This window comes from Mandrillus leucophaeus, unplaced genomic scaffold (genome assembly GCF_000951045.1).
Source record: "Mandrillus leucophaeus isolate KB7577 unplaced genomic scaffold, Mleu.le_1.0 Scaffold691, whole genome shotgun sequence".
NCBI classification, from domain to species: Eukaryota; Metazoa; Chordata; class Mammalia; order Primates; family Cercopithecidae; genus Mandrillus; species Mandrillus leucophaeus.
In genome coordinates this window covers 830,599-855,257 of record NW_012107486.1, presented here as the reverse complement: position 1 = coordinate 855,257, position 24,659 = coordinate 830,599, and the positions used below count along the sequence as shown (strand labels likewise).

The window sequence follows — 24,659 nt, the reverse complement described above, 5'->3', positions numbered from 1 at the left end:
GTAACTACAATGATGTAATCAAAGACAAAAATCCTGTAATCTTTCAACTCTGCCATCCTCAGAGTATCTTCACTAATAGTTACAAGATGGCTATTGCAACTCTGAACATCACGTCTTCACATGAAAATATGAAAACATAGGAAGGGAAGGTGGAGGTACAAGGAATTCTCTCCTCACACAGTTCTTCCTCATCATGGAAGAAAATGTTTTCCAGAAGCGCCTAGAAGATTTTCCTTTATGTCTTATTGGCTAGAACTTGGTCACATGTCCATCCCTAGACCAATCACTGGCAAAGGGGAATACCAACATTTGAGTTTGACCAGTGATGATCCATCTCCTGTGGCTTGCCACTCAAAGGAAATATCTGTTGTTAAAGGTAATCTGCTATGGCAGCCCTAAGACACTAATACTAGGGTCATTCAAACTAGCCATGATCTTTGCTTTTTTCTGTTCATACCTACGATAGTCTATGAGGCTGAACTACAGCAGACAGAGAGGAATAATTGGGAAAGATCTTGGGAGAGTCAGTAAAAAATGGGACCTAGAGTCTTAGGTGGAGGCTAAGGCCCCAGCCCAGGACAAAAATAGAATACCTGTACTGAGTTTATGACTGAATGGAAGAAGATAAAGGGAAATGGGATACAGGTCCATTTGTGGATGGAGGAGCTAAGGGACTTCTGAGAGCCTCAATTATCTTTGTAAAGTTGGAGGTAAGTGGGGTACTTTGTAAAGTAAGCAGAGAGCTTGAAGTGAGTGAAGAAACTTTGGAATAGCTGTTGTGGACAAAACTGACCAGGGTTAGACCTATAAAAATGCATGCCAAGCAAAATTGAGATTCTGACCATCATGTGTGATCAATATGTGAATAAACTCCATGGGGAACTTCCCCTAAGGAAATATGCAGTTACTGAAGTTTGTTCATTAGGTTGACTGGTACAGTCACAATGGGAAAGAAACGTTAGTTACACATCTTAGATAACACTAAGCCCCGAAAATGGGAGATTTACCTGTAGATTCAAGGTGCAGCCATGAAAAGCTAGAAAAGAGCTACTGCAAAGAAACCATCTTAGAACCCAACAATCAGAGTAATTGAAGTATACTCAGTCTTAAGTGATAGCTCTCCTGCCTGTGCAAAAAGAGCTTAAAGTTCAAATCATCTCATTGAGCTGCTCACCACCAAGTGATAAGAACTTTCAGACACGTTAGTAGATGATGGTCACCTTAGGTGGTGACATCTTCGAATTATGGAAGATAGTAGCAAGATCCAGGAACCGAATACCTTGGGCTTTTTCTTCTATATAATCTTTTTTTTTTTTTCTTTTTCTTTTTCTTTGAGACAGAGTTTTGCTCTTGTCGCCCAGGCTAGAGGGCAATGGCGCAATCTGGGCTCACTATAACCTCCACCCCCTGGGTTCAAGCAATTCTCCTGCCTCAGCTTCCCGAGTAGCTGGGATTACAGGAACCCATAACCATCCCCAGATAATTTTTGTATTTTTAGTAGAGACAGGGTTTTGCCATGTTAGCCAGGCGGGTCTCAAACTTCTGACCTCTAGTGATCTGCCCACCTTGACCTCTCAAAGTGCTGGAATTACAGGCATGAGCCACTGTGCCCCCACTAGAATCTTAAACCAGTGGAAACATCCCCCCAAATCCCCAAACAAATGATATTTAATGTTATGAGAGTGCCAAATTTTAATAGGACAAACTTTTCAGATTATTCCACTGTTAATGGGTCCACTTAAGTATTTTAATTTACAACTTACTGATTGCAAACTGAGATTTTTTTAAAAAGAGGTTTTAGGTAGCTGTAATAACAGATACAGATCGCTTTAACTGGTCAATTCTATTATTTGGCTAGTCTCTACAGAACATGCTATAGTAATTAGTTTAATGTATTTAGTTAAATCAGATAATTATAAATATCCTAACAGAAATGAGTAGGTGCATTGTCCTTCAATTAAAAAAAATTTACTAGCCAGGTGCAGTGGCTCACGCCTGTAATCCCAGCACTTTGGGAAGCCAAGGCAGACGGATCACCTGAGGTCGGGAGTTTGAGACCCGCCTGACCAGCATGGAGAAACCCTGTCACTACTAAAAATAGAAAATTACCTGGCCGTGGTGGTGTATGCTTGTAGTCCCAGCTACTCGGGAGGCTGAGGCAGGAGAATCGCTTGAACCCAGGAGGCAGAGTTTGCGGTGAGCCAAGATTGTGCCATTGCGCTCCAGCCTAAGCAACAACAGCAAAACTCCGTCTCAAAAAAAATAAATAAATAAATAATAAAATAAAATAAATTTACTTTGAAATAATTAGAGATTTGCAGGAAAGTGCAAAGATAACACAGAGAGGTTCCATGTACCGTTCACCAGGTTTCCTCTATGGTTATATCTTACATAATTATGGTACAATATCAAAACCAAGAAATTGATATGGTTCAATACATGTGTATAGTTCTGTGTCATTTTATCACACATGTAGATCTGTATGACCACCACTGCAATCAGGATGCAGGACCATCCCATCACCACAAAGCTCTTTCTCATGCTACCCCTTTACAGTCTACTCATCCCCTCCCCCTAGCCATTCCTAACCCTGGCAACCACTAATCCGTTTTTTATCTCTATAATTTTGTCATTTTGAGAATGTTATATGAATGGAATTATATGGTAGGTGACCCTTTTGAGACTGGCGTTTTTTACTCAGCATGATACCCTTGAGATTCATCCAAATTGTTGCATACATCAGTAGTTAATTCCTTCCTATTGCTGAGTAATATTCCATGGCATGGATGTACCGTTGTTTAACAGTTCACTTATCAAGGGACAGTTTGATTGTTTCTGGTTTGAGCCTATTACAAATAAAGCTGCTATGAGTATTCATATACAGATTTTTATGAGGATGTAATTTTTCATTTCTCTAGGGTAAATGCCCAGGCATAAAATTGCTGGGTAAGTGTATATCAAATTTTTAAAGAAATGGCCAAACTAATGGGTACAAAAGAACAAAAAGAATGAATAAGGAAACCATACTTGATAGCACAATAGGGTGACTTTGGTCAACAATAATGTAATTGTATATTTTAAAATAATCTAAAGAATGTAATTAGATTATAATTTAAAGGATGAATGTTTGAGGAGATGGATACCCCATTCTCCATGATGTGCTTATTTCACAGTGCCTGCCTGTATCCAAACATCTCATCTACCCCATAAATATATACACAAAAAGTATAAAAAGAAATGGCCAAACAGTTTTGAGTTTTTCCACATCCTCACCAGCATTTGGTATTATCACTTTTTTTTGTTGTTAAGAGAAGAGGTCTCTCTCTCCCTCTCCCTCCCCTACCCTCCACACCCCAGGCTAGAGTGCCTCTCCCTGCAGCACAGGCTAGGGTGCTGTGGCACAGACACAGTTCACTTCCTCCTTGACCTCCTGGGCTCAAGTGATCCTCCAGCCTCAGCCTGCTGAGCAGCTGGGACTACAGGCAGGTTTCACCATGCCTAGCTAATTTTTTTTTTTTTTTTCTTTAATAGAGTCAGAGCCTCACTGTGTTCCTTAGGCTGATTCTGAACTGCTGGACTCAAGTGATCCTCCCACCTGAGCCTATCAAAGTGCAGGGATTGTAGGTGTGAGCCACCGGCCCAGCCGTCTTTTATTTTAGCTGTTCTTAGAGATATGCAGTGATAGCCCATTGTGATCTTAATTTGCATTTCCCTAATGATGAGTGATGTTGAACATTTGTGTCAAGACATGAGGTTTATCACTGGTTTCAGGGTTTCTTTTGGCAAATCACTTTACTCACTCCAGCCTCAATTTTCTCATATGTTAAATGAGAAAATTGAACTATATAACACTTAATGGGCCCTCCAGCTCTACAGTTCTGTGTGCCCATAGATCTACCCTGGGTAAGATGTTTTTGCAAGGTGAGGGAGCTTATACTTTTTCCTTTATGCACCAGCATCTCCATATACCAATAATCGACAAGTAGTGAATCTTATCCATGGGTTTCATTGACGTTTCCATGAAATGTGTGGTAACTTGCTTCATTTGGCCCTTTAGGCCTTATTCAGCCTTTAAGTCACATCATCAAAGTTGGAGGAAAAAGTTTCAAACTTTCATAAATTTATCAGGGTCTTTATTAATTTTTGATTCACTGAGCAGATGTTTGAATTCCTTTGTTCCCAAGATTAAGTACAGAACATAGTGTCGACGAAAAGAATCTAACTCTGTAAAATATTTGAAGATATTTATTCTGAGCCAAATGTGAGTGACCACAGCCCGGGAGGTCCTGAGAACATGTACGCAAGGTGGCCAGGGAGCAGCTTGGTTTTATATATTTGAGGGGGGCATGAGACATCAATCAAATGCATTTAAAAAATACATTGGTTTGGTCCAGAAAGATGGAACAACTCAAAGTGGGGGCTTCCAGGCTACAGGTAAATTTAAACATTTTCTGGTTGACAGTTGGTTGAGTTTGCCTAAAGACCTGGGATAGATAGAAAGGGGATGTTCAGGGTAAGATAAAGATTGTGGAGACCAGAGTTCTTTTGAAGTCTTACAGTGGCTGCCCTTAGAGACAATAGGGGACAAATGTTTCCTATTAAGATCTTAGTTATCTCTTTAGGATTGGGAGGGTCTGGAAGAAAAAGATCTAGCTATGTTAATAGAGATTCTTTACAGATGCAAATTTCCCCCGATAAAGAACAGCTTTGCAGGACCATTTCAAAATATGGCAAAGAAACATATTTTGAGGTTTAAAATGTATATATATTTAAATTAATATTATTAATATTTAAATTATATTAAAATTGATATATTTAAATTAATATTATCAATACTAAATATATTACCTATTTTATATATATATATTTTTTGAGATGGAATCTCACTCTGTCACCCAGGCTAGAGTGCAGTGGCACAATCTTGGCTCATTGCAACCTCTACTCCTGCTGGGTTCAAGTGATTCTCCTGCCTCAGCCTCCCGAGTTGCTGGGATTACAGGCACACACCACTATGCTCAGCTAATTTTTGTATTTTTAGTAGAGACGGGGTTTCACTATGTTGGCCAGGCTGGTCTTGAACTCCTAACCTCATTATCTGCCTGCCTTGGCCTCCCAAAGTGCTGAGATTACAGGCATGAGCCACCACGCCTGGCCAGGTTAAAATATTTTGATTTTCTACTTTGTCTGGTAATGTTATGTCAGAGTCAAGTTGGAAAATAAATCATGATATGTAGGGTTAAATAAAACCATCTGATGATAATTTATGATTTGTAAGGCATGACTCCCCAGATCCCTTAGATAGGAATTTGGGCAAGATAAAAAAATCAGAGTTTAGTCCTCAATAGTTTTAAGTGGATGACACCTCACAGTTTTAGTCAGGGATTGATGGAGTGGGCCTACTGTGTGCAGATAGGACAGTGCCCTGGGAAGAGCACACACTGTCTTGAGTCTGAATCATGCCTCTGCCACTTATTAACTATGTGACCTTGTCAAGAAATACAATTTATCTGAACTTCAACAAAATAATAATAATAATACCTGCTGCCGACGTTGTTATGAGGAATAGAAATAATATATGTGAAGTACCCAGTGCATAGTAAGCACTCAATAAATGGTGGCTGTGATTGTATGGGACATGGGGAGTAGTCCCTGGAGAATACGTAGAGGAAAACACATCCCAGATGCCATTTCCTGTGCAGTATGCTTGCACACACACATCTCATTTAATCCCCACATTGACACTGGAAGACAGGTATTGACTAGCCCCAGTTTTTATAAATCTGAGGCTCAGAGAAGTTAAACAACTTAAGATCACCCTGATACTAAGTGAAGGATGTAGAATTCACATTGTGCCCTTAAGGGGTTTATAGTCCAGCCAGGGAGATAAGCCATGCAGAAACAGATAAATACCAACACAGAATAGCTAAGTGTCAGTTGAGTGGCAGAGCTGAAAAGCACTTAGGAGTTTAGTAAGGGAATTATTTATCTGAGGATAGGCTATCAGGAAGACAAAAGGAAACTAGAGGATTAGAAGTTCCTCTGTCTCGCTGAACATCTGAGTTCCTTGCTGTCGCCATCGCAACTGCCTATGGGTCCTCTTAGCCCAGCCCAGTGGCTGCAGGGAAGGAGGCAGTACTGAGCCCTTCATCCTCCCCACGTTCTTTGTTTCATGGCATATTTATACTCAGGCCTTCCCATCTCACTTGAAAGTTTTATTCAACCTGTGTCTTCAGTATTACTATGAAAGCTCACTGTCAGAGTTGTATTTCTTTCTTTCTTTCTTTCTTTTTTTTTTTTTTGGAGACAGAGTTTCGCTCTTGTCGCCCAGGCTGGAGTGCAATGGTGCAGTCTTGGCTCACTGCAACCTCTGCCTCCCAGGTTCAAGTGATTCTCCTGCCTCACCCTCCCAAGTAGCTGAGATTATAGGCAACAGCAACCACACCCAGCTATTTTTTTTTGTAATTTTAGTACAGATGGGGTTTCAAACTCCTGACCTCAACTGATCCGCCTGCCTCGGCCTCCCAAAGTGCTGGGATTACAGGTGTTAGCTACCACGCCCCCAGCCAGAGTTGTATTTCTTCTCTTAGCAGAAAACCCAGGGACTGTTTCATAGAAATACATTCTAGATTACAATCTCTAAAATTATTTTCTGTGATGTGAGCTTGATTTGTCTATAAGCGTATGTCTGGGCCATTTTTGTACTTGCTAATTTCCAGAACATCACTGCGCTCTGTTGCCTACAGAGTCTGGCTCGTAGGAGCAGCAGTTCATTTTGTCAATATGCATATGTACTGAGTGCCTACTATGTGCCAGGCACTTACGTGTCAGGCCTCATGGTGCATACATTTCATGAATGTTTGATCAACTAATGAAGGCCATAATAATTTGATTTAAATATCAATATTTGTGGCAGATTATTAATAAGAAACTGGGGTAAACAAACTCTGTGACTTGAATGAAAATATGGTGTATACCGTGTCACACAGAAAAAACGAATAATTCCTTGTGGTTGGGGACAGTCTTTAAAAATGTCATCATTAGGCCTAGAAACATGTCATCTTGTAGACTAATTTCAAGTCTGTGAGGCTGTGCTAGTTTACAAATCTTTGAAATTTCATCTCAATTTCAGTTGCAAGGACCTAAATTGGATTAGAACAGCTTGCCTGTCTTCTTCAGGGATCCTCAGGGACCAGTGACCATTCAGTCTTTTAACAGTAAGGTGAAGGGTAGCCCATGTGCTCAGCCTTGGGGGGTTACATCTGGTTTGGAAACTTCCTGTTGTGTGTAACACACGGACTGTGCATCCGTAGCTGTTTCATGAGTAATACGCAGAGTGTCTGTGTTGGGTATTTTAAAGTACGTGAGAGGGTTGTATTTCAGCAGCTGATGGGATGCCAAATGTTTGACTTTTTATTATTCCAGCCCTTCAGATTTCCCCAGAATTGTCACCTTCTAGAGCGTGTGTCTTCCCAGTGTGTTCCAGGAATTCTCTATTTATGCCACCGCGATGTTGCTCAGAAAACAACAGAGCTTTCAGTCAGTTCAGGTAACCTTAGAATCTGCTCTGATGCCTCAGAAAGGAAGAAAGGCCAGGACGGCTTCGGCTTGGGTGGCAGTCTTAGTTCTCCCTTGGTTTCACTGCCTTTTCCATTTTGATGGCTTCCCATTTCATCCCGTAGCCTCCTCTCAGAGGCTGTTTGCCCCGTTACCCCCGTCCCTGGGTTGTTCCCCCAGTTGTTCCCACTCTCTGGCCCATTTGTGTCCTCAGAGGTCTGGCTGCTGTCACTGCACCTGCCTCAGATCCAGTGTCACCTCACCAGGGCTTCAGCCAGCCTGGCCTTCCAGCTGCCACCCAGCAGCTCAGCTCAGCACCTCAGAACCTTCTGGCCCAGACCTTCACTCCCAACTCCCGCCCAGGGGCAAATGCAGAAGCCTCTGCTGGTGCAGCCAACATGGGAGTGGGGGCAAGGGGAAGAGGAAAAGCAACAGCTCAGGGTGTGGTAAGAGAGCTCAAGGTGCTTCTCAGCTCAGGGCATTGGTAAGAGTGGGTGGAATTTACATGTTAAGAACTTTCATTAACCAAATACCCAAATGGTGACAGTAAAGCAAATTCGGACTAGTTATGTTTCTGGAAGGTTTCAGATATTTGGGCCCCCAAGATGGCCGAGAACTCATTTCTCAGCACCTCTTCTCATAGCCTTCAAGAAAAACAGTGAACCTCTAAGAACCTCTGAATTCTATCTTTATCTTTAATATGTATGTGTTGGATGGGGTGGGGGTATTAATGGAATGTTTCAGATCACTAATCTCACAGACAATGCAATGACAAGATAAAGTTTATTAGATAGAGAATGTTAATACAGCTGAAACCTTTGAAGAATTCAGACCAGTCCTCGGACCATTCATCCTGAGCACCTGGAATGTTATATGATCCTGAGTCGGATATTTCCCCTCTATGACTTCAGCTGTAAGATGACACTGTTCTTTTGTACCAGTACATGAAGACTAGCTAATTAAAATACTGTACTAGTTCATTCAAAAAGTATTTACTGAGTTGCTACTACGTACAAGGCATCATGCAAACAGATTGTGCGGTATTACATAAAATTTTAAAAATAGATTTCCATAAATAAACACCATGATAGGATTATGTAACATCTTTCAGGGAATTTTAACCATTTGGATATACCACACAGTGGTTCTGGTTCTACCAGTCTAAATGAATTGACTTGTTTTTCTTTCCACCATCACTCCTCCCTTTCAATTCAATTCATTCATTCTGGTGTGCAGCCCGTTTCTATTTATTTTCTATTGGTATGACCAGAGCTGCCATGTAAGCTTGTGCCCTGCACAAGGATAGATACCCCACTGGGGAACAAACGGGATCAAAATCCACTCTGTGTTCTGCTGGCCAAGCCAGGTGACCTGGCCTGGGCTGCGTCCTCCCAGAAGAAGGGTTCATTTTTCCAGTTTGCACATGTGCTATTTGTGGGTTAGCTGAGGCCCTGCTCATGTCTTCGGTTGGTTCACAAACCAGAAACAGAACAAATGGCCAGAAATTAGTGTTGTAATCAAACTAGATTTACAACCAAGGCACGCTGAGTGGCATTATGAGTTTTATCCTATTGCATGGCAAGGCTTTCATGCGTGGGCTGTGCTCAGTGTCCTTTTTACTCAGCCATGCCAACCATGGGGAAGCAGGAGGGGAGCTTGTTGGAGAAGGCAGCCTCAGTGAGAGCCTTGGTACATTCCCCTGAAGCCACAGTTTGGGGCTTCTCCCTCAGCAGGGGTCCCCACAGTCTGAGTGTTTCCAGAAATCTTATATCCAGAGGACCCCAAATCTTATGTCCAGACCCCGGGGTCTGAACTCATATTTAACTACTGAAAGGCATCAGGATCTCCCCTCTGGTTGAACTTGACCTTCTTACTGAGAACCAGCCGGGCAGGCATCAGATGCCTCAGACTCCAGAGGTGAAGCTGGTGGGCAAATAGATCAGGAGCAACTGCTTTCACCATCAGGGATGAAAGTTGAAGGCCAAGAACACTTCCTTGTCCTGTGGTGCAGGGGTTGGGATGGAGGAGCGAGTCTTATAAATGGAAGAGAACTAAGTGTTGTGATTTAAAGGCAGGACGTTTGCCCCCTGCCCCCAAGTGCCCCCAAACCCTCCAAAATTCCACAGATTCCCTTGGCTTAACTCCTCTCACAGAGGTAAGCTAAATTTCCTAATCTTGGTTTCCTAACTGCTAGATAATCCAGTGGAGCCAGAAAGTTTTGGTGGATTAGGGAACCTAGAGAGGTTGGGTAGAGATGTATTAGGAGTTGAATTGTTTCCCCTGCAAAAAATTCATGAAGTTGTAACCCCCAGTACCTAAGAATGTGGCCTTCTTTGGAAATAGGGTTGTTGCAGATGTAATTTGGGAAGGTGAGGTCATCCTGCAGTAGTAGGGTGGGCCCCTAATCCAGTATGACTGATGGCCTCATGATAAAAGGAAATTTGGACACAAAGTCATTCATGCACGGAGAACACCAAATGAAAACTAGAGTTATGCAGCCAGAAGGCAAGGAACAACCAGAAGATAGGAGGGAAGCCTGGAACAGATCCTTTCCCAGTCCCTTTAGAGACAGCATGGTTCTGCCAACATTTCATTTTGAACTTCTGGCCTCCAGAACTGTGAGACAATACATTTCTGTTGTTCCAAGCCACCCAGTTTTTGTGGTACTTTTAAGTGACTACCCTTGGAAACCAGTACAAGGTGGAATGGGGAGATGATGGAGAGCATGACATTGTGACATGTTGCATCTTTCCCCAAATGGCCACAATGATATCTCCCATCTACATGCTCTTCTTACAATGTAACTCTGACAATCATCCTATTGAGTGTTGGGTTCTATACACCCTCTTTTTGAACCTGAGCAGGATTTTATGACTTCCTTGAGCAGTGAGAGTTATTACAAAAATGACACTTTGTGACTTCAAATATTAGATTATATAAATGCTATGCACTCTGTGATCTCTTGGGATACTCATTCTGAGGGAAGCTAGCTGCCATGTAAGCAGTGACTGCCCTGAGACCACCATGTTGTGAGGAAGCCCAACTAACCCACACAGAGAGATCACATGGAGACATCCTGAGACTACATGGAGGAGATGTAGGAGATGCCTGGCCACCACCCCTGGCTGCCCCATTTCTGTTCCAGCCACCACTTGCCTCCAACTCCATGAGAAGTCAGAACTGCCTACCCAAGCCATACCCAAATTCCTGACCCATAGAAACTATGAAAGAAAATAAAATGGGTATTGTTTTAAACCAATAGGTTTTGGGTTTTGTTACACAGTCTGTGGGGTTTGGGGCAACCAGAAGCTAGAAGGGCATTAGAGAAAGGGAGGCCAGAATGAAAAGGAGATGCAGAGATGTTACAGAGGCATAAAAGGCTCAAAGATGGCAATTTCCAAAGAAAGAGAGGTGAAGGCAACTCAGGAAGGGCAGTGGAATCATCAACCTCTAAAAAGCACAATGCACTGAATGTCATGAAGCTACTGGGGAAAAAAAAAAAGGTGAAAAGGGCAATGCAGTTAAGTGGGAAACACCTGGGCTGGGAGACACCTTTGCTCCTTCCTAGCTCTGCTGCCCACAGCACCTGGCTATAGGCAAAGCCCCTGTCCTCCTTGGAGAACACTCTGTGAACTAATACATTGTGTGTGAGAAAATAGCAAACTCCAGAAAGCAGGTGCTAACAAGTGAGAATGTGTTCCCTTGCTCCAATTCTGGGGTCATCAAGCACTCTACAGACTGTGATTTAGTTGTTCTTATGTAGATTTTCCTGCTGGAAGATGTACTGACCAGCTGAGACAAATATCTGACTCACTTAGCAATTGTGTTTCTCACAGTAAATTAATACATTGGCACTCCACTTTATGTATCCATCTGATCACTTTGTGGGGACACTAGACCTGTATATGTGAGGACAAAGACCCCAGACAGTGGTGATCAAAATAAGGTGGGACCGCTCTGTGCAACTCTGGCAGAAAATGATCAGCTGGCCTCCCTAGTGGACAACTGTTCCTCATAGCTACAAGTGCAAAAATATTTTCTCTCAGGTCAAAAAAAGAAGAGGAGAAACCAAGTCATTCCTCAGAAATAAGGAAAGGGTCAGAACTCGGAAATCATGGGAGTAAGAAGGGAGAGGAAAGGAGGCCAGGCCCCTGATGGGAGAGCTCAGAAACCCTCGATGGAGTGAGTCTTGTTGGATTTTCACCCTGCTCTTTAAACTGCTTTCTCTCCCTTAAATGTACCACATCTTGGTCTATATGCATTTCAAAAACATCTGCCATTTAAATGTACTACATCTTTGTCTATATGCACATCAAAAACAAAAAAACAAAAACAGGGAATATAGTGGAGTTAAAAAAAAAAAAAAGGAACAGTTGAACAGGTTTCTCATCTAGTGTTCTTGACCCAAAATATTCAGTAAAGACAATTCAAAGCCAAAACATAATTGTGGTAATAGCACAGTTATTTGTTTTTAATGTTTATTTAGATCATGATATCAAATATTCCATAGGTTATGATTACTGAGCAGCTGTACTCAACAACCATGAAGTAATGAAGCAACAAGGCTAAAATAATTAAGAACTAATATAATCTTGAACCATCTATAGTAAAATGAAGGTTGCAAAATTTTAAGTATTATTTATTTATTTTATTTTTATTTTTTTAAGATGGAGTTTCACTCTTTACCCAGGCTAGAGTGCAATGGTGCGATCTCGGCTCACAACAACCTCCGCCTCCTGGGTTCAAGCAATTCTTCTGCCTCAGATTCCTGAGTAGCTGGGATTACAGGCATGTGCCACCATCCCCGGCTAATTTTGTGTTTTTAGTAGAGACAGGGTTTCTCCATGTTGGTCAGGCTATTCTCGAACTCCCCACCTCAGGTGATCCACCCACCTTGGCCTCCCAAATTGCTGGGATTACAGGCATGAGCCACCATGCCTGGCAGTATTTATTTTTTAAATCATCTCTTTATATTATGATTCTTTTTATATTATAAAATCCCCCAGGAAGAAACATAAATGCTGCAAATGCATAACAGAATGTTTGGTCATCATATTCCTTGTCCTTGCCTCCTCTTCTTCATCCATTTGCACATATTATGTGTTAGGTGTAGGGCAAGGCCTTGGGAACACAAAGAGGTTTTTGACTATCTGTGTCTTTGATGAGAGTATCCTGCAGTTGCAGAATCAAAAGGCATTTACATAGATACATCATAACCTGTGTCTATGTAAATATGTACCTTTTCACTTTAAATGCCCATCCAAAAATATATTACATCCTAACTATTCTGATTGTAAGAAGAAGCCATTCCAGAAATAAACTTGTCTATATTCTCTTCACAGTGCAACACTGCTTAAAAGATGGCATGGAAATTGCCCATGGCAACCCTAAAAACAAAATAAACACAACTGTGCTTCTATGCAACTCAACAGGTACCGGGAAAGAGAGATGTACAGTGGTAGCTTCATATGTGGAATTAAATGGGACAGTGGAGCAAGGAAGAAACCTGGCAGGTGAGCTCTTAGAGGCCTGACACACTGAGGGTATCTTTTTTTTTTTTTTTTGAGACGGAGTCTTGCTCTGTTGCCCAGGCTGGAGTGCAGTGGTGTGATCTTGGCTCACTCTAACCTCCGCCTTCTAGATTCAAGTGATTCTCCTGCCTTAGCCTCCCGAGTAGCTGGGACTATAGGCACATGCCACCACGCCCGGATAATTTTTTGTATTTTAGTAGAGACAGGGTTTCCCCATGTTGCCCAGGCTGGTCTTGAACTCCTGAGCTCAGGGAATCCGCCTGTCTCGGTCTCCCAAAGAGCTAGGATTATAGGCATGAGCCACTGTGCCTGGGCTGAAGGTATCTTTATCTGAGGCTGTAATGATTAAAGCCAAAGGTCAAATGTTACAGTCAAGGTCAAGGGAGAGCAGAGGTCAAACCTGAGGTACAGGAGAAAAGCCACTTGTCAAAGTTGGGGTCACTGAAGTAAGCATTAGGCTCAGGTGCAGAGTCAAAACGGGGTCAGAGAAGTGAGACCAAGGAATGTGTGACTGGCAGCCCTAGGGCAAGTAGCTCCAGGTGGCAGGGCAGGTGGTGAGTCAGGTGAGACCTCAGGGATTGGGCAGAGTAAGAAACACTAAGGGGATGTTCATCCTCACCATGGGCTTCTACTGATTCCCAGTGCATATGTATGAAGACTAAGCCTATGCAGGAAGGCAAGTCATGCCCAGCTACCATGAGTCAGCATGGGAAAGGCAGAAATGAGAATTGAGCCTCTCCTGACACCAAACATACTGTTGTTGTTGTTATTATTATTATTATTATATTATTATTTTGAGACAGAGTCTTGCTCTGTCGCCAGGCTAGAGTGCAGTGGCCCGATCTTGGCTCACTGCAATCTCTCCCACCCGGGTTCAAGCAATTCCCCTGCCTCAGCCTCCTGAGTAGCTGGGACTACAGGCACACAACACCATGCCCAGCTAATTTTCTGTATTTTAGTAGAGACGGGGTTTCACCATGTTGACCAGGATGGTCTCAATCTCCTGACCTTGTGATCTGCCCACCTTGGCCTCTCAAAGTGTTGGGATTACAGGCGTGAGCCACTGCACCCGGCCATATTCAGTAAAGACAATTCAAAGCCAAAACATAATTGTGGTAATAGCACAGTTATTTGTTTTTAATGTTTATTTAGTTTTTAATGTTTATTTTTACACTAAAACAGTGCAGCTGGGTCCAGATCTCTGTAGTTCCACTGGAGGTGGTGATATGTCTGATAATTATTTCTCTTAATTTCCCACAAAAGAAAAAAAGGGTGAGACTACCTCCATAGATCCAATCGGGCAGATTACCAAGATTCCAAGCTCCCAGGCAGGGCTGCTGTTAATAGCAGGGGACTCTGGCTTTCTCTCAGGCCAGAAAATGTATAATAATAATCAGTCCATTCCCAGGCCATTGTAGAAACCTGCTGGCTACTCTCATGGGGTGATCCAGTCCTACCTGCAGGGTCATAGTCATGGTGCCCATGATATTCAAAGCTCTTGTACAATAATGTTCCCAGGAGGAGATGAATGAGAAAGGCCATTTTATGAGGTATTCAGGTTCCCTTCATATGGTGTTCAAGTGGAGGCTGGGGGCTCAAGTCCAAGGCATTGCAGAAGACAGTTCCTGCTCTGGATGAAAAGATTCCTTCCTGCTTTGAGCATCTCCAACTAGTTGCAAATCATCATTGACAAATGGAATGTAGGGAAGTGTTGTGTCATGAGACAAGCTGTATTTAAAGTCAACTGTGATAAAACGGTCCATCAAAAGAGGCTGAAATCTGACAGTCTTTCTGGAGCCAAAGAACAAAGAACATTTTGTGGCTCCTATGTTGCTGCCATAAATGCTCAATCCCATTTCCCTCGTGTATGTTGTGGGTGTAGTCAGGAGCTTCAAGCACTGGGTTTGAGTCTATGGGGGACAGAGGAGAACATGGCTCCTACAGGAAGGAGAACTGGAAAAGAGGGATCTGCAATCATCGATCTGGTGTCGGAAGGTACATGGCTCCATTTTGCTCTGAAAAGAAAGAGGTTTTTAGTCAGATTACAAGAATGTTTCCTCACAGCTCAAAAATAAAGTATGCAGTGTTCAGCAAAATCTGAGAAACAGGCATCGACAGTTTTAGCCTGCTTTGTCAAGATTCTCTTAGTACTTGACAAACTTTAGCTCAAATCTGTAAACTCTATAAGATAAAAAGCAGGAACTCAATTATTGAGAGAGATGTCATTGTAAGAAAAATTTTGTTTGTTTCACTATCATTTATTGGATGAGGATTAGTGCTGTACTTCATCTATAAAGAAAACATTAACGACCCATTAACTAACTCTCTGAGCTGATTTTCTTTTCTTTTTCTTTTCTTTTCTTTTTTTTTTTTGAGACGGAGTCTCGCTCTTATTGCCCAGGCTGGAGTGCAATGGAGCAATCTTTGTTCACTGCAACCTCCGCCCCTTGGGTTCAAGCGATTCTCCTCTCAGCCTCCTGAGTAGCTGAGATTACAGGCATGTGCCACCATGCCCAGCTAATTTTTTAAAAAAAATATTTTCAATAGAGGCAGGGTTTTTCCATGTTGGCCAGGCTGATCTCAAACTCCTGACCTCAAGTGATCTGCCTGCCTCAGCCTCCCAAACGGCTGGGATTACAAGTTGTGAGTCACCATGCCCAGCCTCTGAGCTGAGTTTCTAATAAAGGGGTTGGTTTTACTTTGATCTAACAACATGCTTTTGTACAGTTATCACCTGAATTGGAGTTGAGGTCTATGTCTATGAAGGAAAACCAACCTTCTGGTCCACTTTGGGTTCAAAGCATGGTCTCATCAGTACTATCCTGTGATCAATTTGAGCAATTAGTGAAGCCAGAGGCAGGAGATAACCTTACCAGGCTCTGTTGTAAGCTCTATGACAACATGGATCCTGTCTGTCTTGTTCATTGTTATATCCCAGCAACCAGTACAGTGCCTGGAGCACAGTAGGTCAATAATGTATACTTATTGAATGAATTTATGTTATTCCACATTATCAAGAGCCTATATATCTCCTACTTCTCCTCCTCTTTTCCTTACTCTAAGTCCCATTATCTGAAGGTATCTACTCTTACACATTTAATGTTTTGAAAAATGAATTTACAAGGAAAAGGACTTTCATATGCTTGGGATGAAAGAATGGTGGTCAAAATGGGAAAACTGACTGAAGTCTTGAAACAAAGGGCACTGCCTCAGAAGTCAATAGTAATTAATAATAAAAAGATGGTTTGGAAAAAGACAAATCAGGATCCCCATATCTTCTCTGACCCAACTTCTAGGGGGCAGTTCCCCTGGACAGATGTTGTACTATTTTGTTGATGTCAGGCATCACCTATGAAAAGAGACCACTCTCCCTGCAAGCTTTATCCATGCTTTGTGTCCCCTACGTGGCGGGAGGGTTGTCCCGGATCCTTCTGTGATCCCAGCCTGACAGCCAAGCCATTTCTGAATGGAGCATGGAGCAGCAGGTGCAGAAAATAAAACTCTGGAGAGGCGCAGGACAGTCTGAAGTCCCCTGGGTCCCTTCCATGTGCCTCTCACCTCGGGGCCTTCTTCTCCAGACTAGAACAGCAACTCCAGCCAGCACAATGACAAGGATAATGGACCCAGAGACAGCTTTCATTACGAGAGGGATGGTTTCTGATTCTGAAAGCAAGCAAATAAGAAAAAATTCACAAGTCCCTTCTGTGTTAACTTTCTGGGACTTTTGTCCCTGTGATCATCAGGAAACCCAACACCATTTTCCTTACTGTTGCTTCTCACTCATCAATCTGACTGCTAATGGAATATGTGCTTGTGTTTTCTTGTGTTAATTTTTTTTTTTTTTTTTTTTTTTGAGACAGGGTCTCACTCTGTCGTTCAGGTGGAAGTGCAGTGGTGCCATTACAGCTCACTGCAGCCTTGACCTCCTGGGCTCAAGCGATCCTCCCACCTTAGCCTCCTGAGTAGCTGGGACTACAGGTGCATGCCATCATGCCCAGGAGTGAGCCACTGTGCCTGGATTGTGTTTGATTTTTTTTTTTTTTTTTTTTTGAGATGGAGTCTCACTCCCTTCACACAGGCTGGAGTACAGTGGTGCGATCTCGGCTCACTGCAATCTCCACCTCCCAGGTTCAAGCAATTCGAGTAGCTGGGATTACAGGTGTGCACCACCACGCCTGGTTAATTTTTGTATTTTTAGTAAAGATGGGGTTTCACCATGTTGGCCAGGCTGGTCTCAAACTCCTGACCTAAAGTGATCCACCTGCCTCAGCCTCCCAAAGTGCTGGGATCACAGGTGTGAGCCACTGCTCCCGTTCGTGTTTAATTTTTAAGTCTTTAATTTGTAGTGTGGTAAATAGCAATAGCTATAAAACCCACATCAACAAAAGTTCTTTGGGGTCCTCAATAATTTTTTTAATAGTGTGAAGGCGTCCTGGTTCTAAAAAGTGTGAGAACCACTTATTTAAAAGACCCATTCTAATGCACACTGGGTGAGGCAGTGATCTATCCTCCCCTCCCCTCCCTGGCAGGGAGCATGGCTTCCTGCTCTCCCCTTTCTCTAGGCTCTCCCCAGACAGCCACGATCCCCGTCCTTACCCTGGGGGACCTGAAGAACCATATGGACACCGCAGTGCTCCACATGGCAGGAGTAAAGATTGCTGCTCTTAGCATCAAGCTCAACTGATGCCCACGTCTGATAGGTTCCATCCCCACTGGGAAGAATGTCTCCATAATCCATTTCTTGGACAATTTCTTCCCCGTTTTTCATCCATGTCATGTAAATTTCTGGGGGGTAAAAGCCATAAGCTTTGCAGAAGAGAGTTGTAACCCCTGGGAAAGTTTCTTTGCGATTCACTCTGACCAGTGGGGGCTCTAGGAAAAAGAAGCTAAAGTTAAATCAAAGTGCCTTATGTACTAAGCGTATAATATTAGAACTTGGCAACTGGCTTTCCTAATTTTTCTTTATTGCAGAAAACTTCTAAAGCTAAGAATGACCCAGAACTCAGGTTCATCAACAACAAACTTATTTATGTGTACCTGCCACAATGGCAAGGTGATAGGTACTGAAGAATGTGGAGTTGGGCCATGCTCCATCCTCTAAGGGGGGAAAGTCATACAGCTTTGACTGTTTGGAAAGTGTGCTGGGGTTGTTTACTAGTAACCTTTGAAATACCTTTATGTGTCAAGGAAAACTGACCCACAAAACGTGTAAGTGACTGTTCTCTATAAGTAAGTCAGTAATGGACTGGAGATTAGAGCTCCTTCTTCTCAGCTCTGTGTTTAGTGCACGTAAATAACACAGCTATCCCTACTCAGTTTTGGCTCCGAATTGCCTTGTGTACTTGGGCTGGCATTTTGATGACTGCCATCAGGCACAAACATAGGTAGTAGACCGTGCCATGGTTGTGCCTTCAAAGAAACTGATATCATAGAAGGGCTCCAGCAGTGACACCAAAGAAGTATCCATGTGTGGCCTTGCTTCCTGGTGACTACTCTGTTAATTTGCCATACAATCCTGTCCTTAATGTTTCTTGCTGAAATTGGGTCATGCAGCCATACTGAGACCAAAGACACTATCTGGGGGGACTGCTTCCCGCTCATCTCTGACTTGCCTCCTGACTCCCTTATCATCGGCCAATCCAATACGGAGAAGAGCCTTTACTCCAACAATGCTTTCCTTGTCTCTTTACCAAGGCATGATATTTGGTAGCAGAAGAAGGCTTTCCAACATTAAAAGTGAAATAAATGCTACTAGGAGGGACTGAGCTTTTTGACAGGGCCTGTAAGAAATGAATCCAATATCCTTTTCTAGGAGTGCTTTTTCTTTTTTTGTTTGTTTTTTTAGGAGTGTGTTTTGACCAAAAGGTTGAAAATCCATTAGGACACTGAATGTAGATAGAGGCCTGGAGAGGGGAGCTTCCCATACTCTTCCCACACACATTTTATCTAGGACTTTCCTGGAGTGTCATACAGACATGATTAATTTTGAATAACAAGATCATACATGGAAAGTTCTGTATGAACTAAAAGTTGACCAACTGAATCATATCTTTAAGGTGTAAGAGGAATTCTTTGCTGAAAGGAATCTTATCATTAGTACCTTTTTTTTTTTTTTAAATAGCATCTTGCTCTGTGACCTCGGCTGATCATGATCATGGCTCACCGCAGCCTTGACCTTCCAGGCTCAAGAGATCCTCCCACCTCAGCCTCCCGAGTATCTGGGACTACAGGCATGTGCCCCATGCTCAGCCTTTTTTTTTTTTTTTCTAATAGAGATTGGGTCTCACAATGTTACCCAGGCCAGTCTTAAACTCCTGGCCTCAAGCAATCCTCCTGCCTCAGCCTCCCAAAGTGCTAGGATTACAGGCGTGAGCCACCATGCCCAACCTCATTAATCCTTTAGTAAAACAGAGACCCTCTGTTTGTCCTGGTAAATCCAGATTCTTACTCCTACTGGTGGTGTGTGAGCCCTTTGTTAACTAAACAGTTTGTAAGACTTGTTCTATCGCCTAAAGAATTTCCCAGCTTATCACTGACAGAAGAATTTGCCTCAATAGACCCCCCCAAAACAAGGTGCCCTTGGAGGTACTCCACTCTGTCAAGACAAGGGGAACTGTCAAATCTTGTCAAGATGCTGCTCAAAAGTAACCAGGGAAAGTTCTCATGGGGGCTCTAGCCAATATCACAATAGGCCAACTAAAGAGATGGCTTTCAGGATACAGTCGATATAACCTAGATTAAAAGAGTTACGTATGGAAACAGTTGTTCAGGCAATGTGGGAATGAGGCCTTCTCTTTCTCTTTACCTGTTCTTTGTAGGGTGTCGTTTCCATACTCCAGGAATCTCTTTAGCCAGGCAATACATTCTTTTTCCAGCCAATTCTTTTGATATCGCAACTCATGCTGATTGGCCTCCCATGCCCGCTTGACGGTGTGAGCCACATTATCCACAGCCAGCCAGGACAGGCTGTCTTTATTGAAGATCAGGAAATCCTGCCCATCATATGCATACTGCAGAAATCCTGTGGTGCTTCCGTCCTCCAGCAGCTCACAGCCAATCATTCTCTGGTAAGTGTGAGACCCTGGAACACACATGCAAGCCCAGGGGGGTCCACACAGGGACAGAGGTGGACTCTCAAGTGCTGGGAGTGGGGGCATGGCTGGAAGCATCCTCTGGTCTACAGTATGTCACCCTCCAGGCCTGCTGTGGCATCACTGAGTCCCCAGGAGGTCCCTCTTATGGAAGCCCACCTGACAGCAGGTATCTGTGAAGTACATACTGCCTGTCAAAGGAGTGTGCTAATTCCCACCTTGGGGAATTATCCTGTAATGGGAATGACTGATAAGCTTTGTGGCTATTCTGAGTGCAGTGGAGGAGGGAGAGAGATAGAGGAGCCAGAAATACCCCTGGGAAAGTTACTGTCATTACGCATAAGCAAGTCACTAGGCCTGGCTACCAGGAAGTGAGATACAGAATAGGCAAATTTAGAATGGGAAAGGAGATGCATATCAGAAGCCTGAGTGGAAATGGAATGTGGATATGAATACAGAGATGGGGAAGAGTGGGTAGGACAAATGACAGAGTGATCCTGGGGGAGAGAGGGACAGTTCAGAAGATGCACAGGCAGATGGGAGTCCCTAAACTCCATCAACTGAATTTCCCAGGTTTTGCCGAAAGCCACAGCAGGTGCAAGTCAGCATTGGTCATTGGAGGTCAGCCCAGGGCCCTCTGCAGGGTGGGGGAAGCGTCCATCTCTGCCGCATGCACACCTGAGTGATTGTAGTGCCTCTGCAGGCGCTTCAGTTCCACCTTGAACGTCTGCTGCCAGCCCCTCAGCAGCTGAGTGTACCTCTCCCAGTGATCAGGCGCGAGGTTCTCTGCCATCCATGGGGCCCGCGGCTCCTTCTGCCGAGTGACACTGTCATATGTGGTAATAGGGTGTGAGTCCACATACCCAACTGAAATAAATTCAGGGACCCCATGGCCAGGATCCGAAACGCCCAGGCGAAAATATCTCAGAGAGTGTGTCCCTGGGAAGGAAGTAAAGAAGGAAGACATGTAGGGTCCCAGACTATCCAGATTCTTCAACTGCATTCATTTAGCCCCACACGAGTGCTCCCTACTCCGCTATACCCAGGCCTCCAGGCCCCAGCTGCCATTTCCGCTTACAGAACCACAGAACCCAGGAACCAGGGCCTGGACAAGAACAGAGCTCCAGCCCAGTGACTTGGAGCCTTTCTTGTTCAGGTTTGCAAACGCAGGATGGAATTTTATAGGTAATCTCAACTTGTAGACAAAATATAGAGTGCTGCTCTGGTTGTAGGGGGAAGGGGGAAGAACACTCACTGGGGATACAGGGGGAGCTGTCCCTGCGGGAACCCTCGAGAACTCTGAAGGCTTGAAAACCCTGATAACGCAGACCTCTTCTTTTACGGAAGAATCCTCTGGTGAATAAATGAGGACCCCCACTCCACCTGTGTGTGTGCACATGTGGGCATATACACACAGGCATACAAACACATGCATGCATACACCAGGTCATTCAGAACAAGAACTCTCCTATGGACTCCGGGTTCCTGAGAATGTTTTATTTTTATTTATTTATTTATTTTGAGACGGAGTCTTGCTCTGTCGCCCAGGCTGGAGTGCAATGGCACGATCTCTGTTTACCGCAACCTCCGCCTCCTGGGTTCAAGTGATTATCCTGCTTCAGCCTCCCACGTAGCTGAGATTACAGGCACATACCACCACACCTGGCTAATTTTTTGTAGTTTTAGTAGAGACAGTGTTTCATCATGTTGGCCAGGCTGGTCTCGAACTCGTGACCTCATGATCTGCCAACCTCGGCCTCCCAAAGTGTTGGGATTATAGGCATGACCCACCACGCCCAGTCGAAATTTGTTTATTCACCTAATTTAATTTATTTATGCTTTTGAGACAGAGTCTCGCTCTGTCGCCCCGGCTGGAGTGCAGTGGCACAATCTCAGCTCACTGCAACCTCTGCCTACCGAGTTGAAGCAATTCTCTGCCCCAGCCTCCAGAGTAGCTGGGATTACAGGCGCCCGCCACCATGCCCGGCTATTTTTTTTTGTATTTTTAGTAGAGACGGGGTTTCAACGTCTTGGCCAGGCTGATCTTGAACTCCTGACCTCGTGATCCACCCACCTTGGCCTCCCAAAGTGCTGGGATTACAAGCGTGAGCCACCACGCCTGGCCTATTTATTAACTTTTTATTTATTTTTTATTTTTTTGAGACAGAATCTCACTCTGTCGCCCAGGCTGGAGTGCAGTGGTGTGATCTCGGCTCACTACAACCTCCGCCTCCCAGGTTCAAGTGATTCTCCTGCCTCAGCCTCCTGAGTAGCTGGGACTACAGGCACGTGCCACCATGCCCAGCTAATTTTTGTATATTTTTAAAGTAGAGATGGGGTTTCACCATATTGACCAGGCTGGTCTCAAACTCCTGACCTTGTGATCCGCCCGCCTTGGCCTCCCAAAGTGCTGGGATTACAGGTGTGAGCCACCACGCCCAGCCTATTTATTTATTTGAGACGGAGTCTCACTCTGTCACCCAGGCTGGAGTGCAGTGGCGTGAACTTGGCTTACTGCAACCTCTGCCTCCTGGGTTCAAGTGTTTCTCCTGCCTCAGTCTACTGAGTAGCTGGGATTACAGGTACGCACCACCATGCCCAGCTAATTTTTGTAGTTTTAGTAAAAACAGGGTTTACCATGTTGGTTAGGCTGGTCTCGAACTCCTGACCTCATGATCTGCCCACCTCGGCCTCCCAAAGTGCTGGGATTACAGGCGTGAACCACTGTGGCCAGCCGAATTTTTTTTTTTTTTTAAAGCACAGTGCTTTTCCTATTATGTCAAACCACCTCTGTTAACCATTTTCTCATTCTTTTTCCACTTTTTCTTCTTACTAGTTACAAGGATTGTAATAAGGGTTAAAAGTAAACCAAAATGAAACAAAACTGCTTGGCCCTCTCTGCTGCTGCCACAACGAACTTCTCTCAGCTTGTCCAAGAAGCTTAGGGCCTGACAAAGTGGTTTCAAGGTAGCATTATGGGTGGTGGTATGGGATCCAAGCTGGTGTGGGCCTTCAGGAGAGACTTCCAGAGAAGGTGACGTCTTAGGGAGGTCTCAGGGACAGGTAGGAGGTGACTAGGCAGAGGAGCTGGGAGGGGATACAGGAGGGAGGGCAGGGGGAGCAGGGCAGAGACCACCTGTGCAAGCAGGAGGCGTGAGAAGGCGGGGCATGCATGGGAACCAGATGGCCTAGGAAGGCTGGAGCACAGTGTCAGGCGTCTTGGGGAGAGGCAGTGCCTGGGAGGTGGAGCCCAGGCTGAGAAAGCTAAGCACCCTATGCCACGCACGAAAGCTGGCAAATAGAAGGCATGCAGCCACAATGGCTTTCTTCCCCTACTCTGCCTGCTGGTGTCTGCAGATGCCCATGTCCAAGCCTTTTGTCCCGTTATCTCTTGCTATTCTAACCCATCTAAATCCTTCCCAGTCCTCAAAACCCATCTCCAAAAACATTTCCAGGATCATCCCTAAAATTTCATGGCTGAGTCGAGATGACAGATGGAGGCTCACATACCAGAGATCCAGATATTTAAAAGGAATAAATCAATCTAACAAACTGTGAAATATGTTCTATCCCCCCACCTTGAGAGACTGCCCTTTGTATGGCTTTGAAGGCCAAGTTCAAATTAAAAAATCTCACGCTGTGTGAAATTCTGGGCCTGAATGCGGCGGCACAGAGAAAGCTGGTTTCTCCCGCCAGTCCCCAGCCCTCAGCCTGTGACTCACCTCTTCTTTTTCCTGTTTCTTGCTCCTTCCAGCACTGCCAAGGGCCTCCCACAATTAAACACCTCTACTTTTTAATTCAGGCTCAGAAACTGCCTCTTGTCTGAACTTGTCCTGGACTTAAGTGATCCTCCCACCTCTTGGCCACCCCTCGGGCCTAGCAGGGTCCTCAAGGGCAACCAGTCCACCCTTAGGAGGATGGGCCAAGTGAGAGTTTGTTGTGTAAACCTCATCAGCTCTGAGTTAGCTGAGTGGGGAACTCTAGGTTCCTGGGTGCCTGGAGTCTGGTCTAGAGTGGTGGGGCCCAGACATAGGGTGACCACCTCCCTTCAGCCTCACGCATTCCTTGCTCTGTGGGGAGGGATGTGGGTAGTAGAGGGCCAGAGTGGGGCTCTCTGAATGTGGGGCCATATCCGCAGGCTTCTCTTGCCTGTGTCTAACAGCTGTACTACACAACACTTCCCCAAAGTCTTTCCAGATTGCTCAACCTGCTGCTGCCATCACCTTTAGGACCTCCCCTACATTCGGATCTTCTAACATGGACCTTGCCACTATAGAGAACCTTGCAAGGGTGAATACCACTTAATGATATTCATTCCTTCCTCCTCATTTATAAGCATATAGTTAAGAAAAAAGATCAGGCCGGGCGCGGTGGCTCATGCCTGTAATCGCAGCATTTTGGGAGGCTGAGGCGGGCGGATCACGAGGTCAGGAGATCGAGACCATCCTGGCAAACACGGTGAAACCCCGTCTCTACTAAAAAT

General features: G+C 44.2%; 1 protein-coding gene across 1 annotated transcript in view; it reads right to left on the bottom strand.

Annotated features, from left to right (window-relative positions):
* Window positions 1–14,610: 14,610 nt before the first annotated feature.
* Window positions 14,611–24,659, bottom strand: part of LOC105555609 (major histocompatibility complex class I-related gene protein) — a 27,800-nt gene continuing 17,751 nt past the window's right edge. The window contains exons 3-7 of the mRNA XM_012002627.1: window positions 20,855–21,115; window positions 19,891–20,166; window positions 17,682–17,957; window positions 16,644–16,748; window positions 14,611–15,100 (exon numbers count right to left, since the gene is read on the bottom strand). Of these exons, the coding sequence (XP_011858017.1) occupies window positions 15,060–15,100; window positions 16,644–16,748; window positions 17,682–17,957; window positions 19,891–20,166; window positions 20,855–21,115 (959 nt within the window). The 3' untranslated portion in view covers window positions 14,611–15,059. The remainder of the gene's footprint in view (window positions 15,101–16,643; window positions 16,749–17,681; window positions 17,958–19,890; window positions 20,167–20,854; window positions 21,116–24,659) is intronic.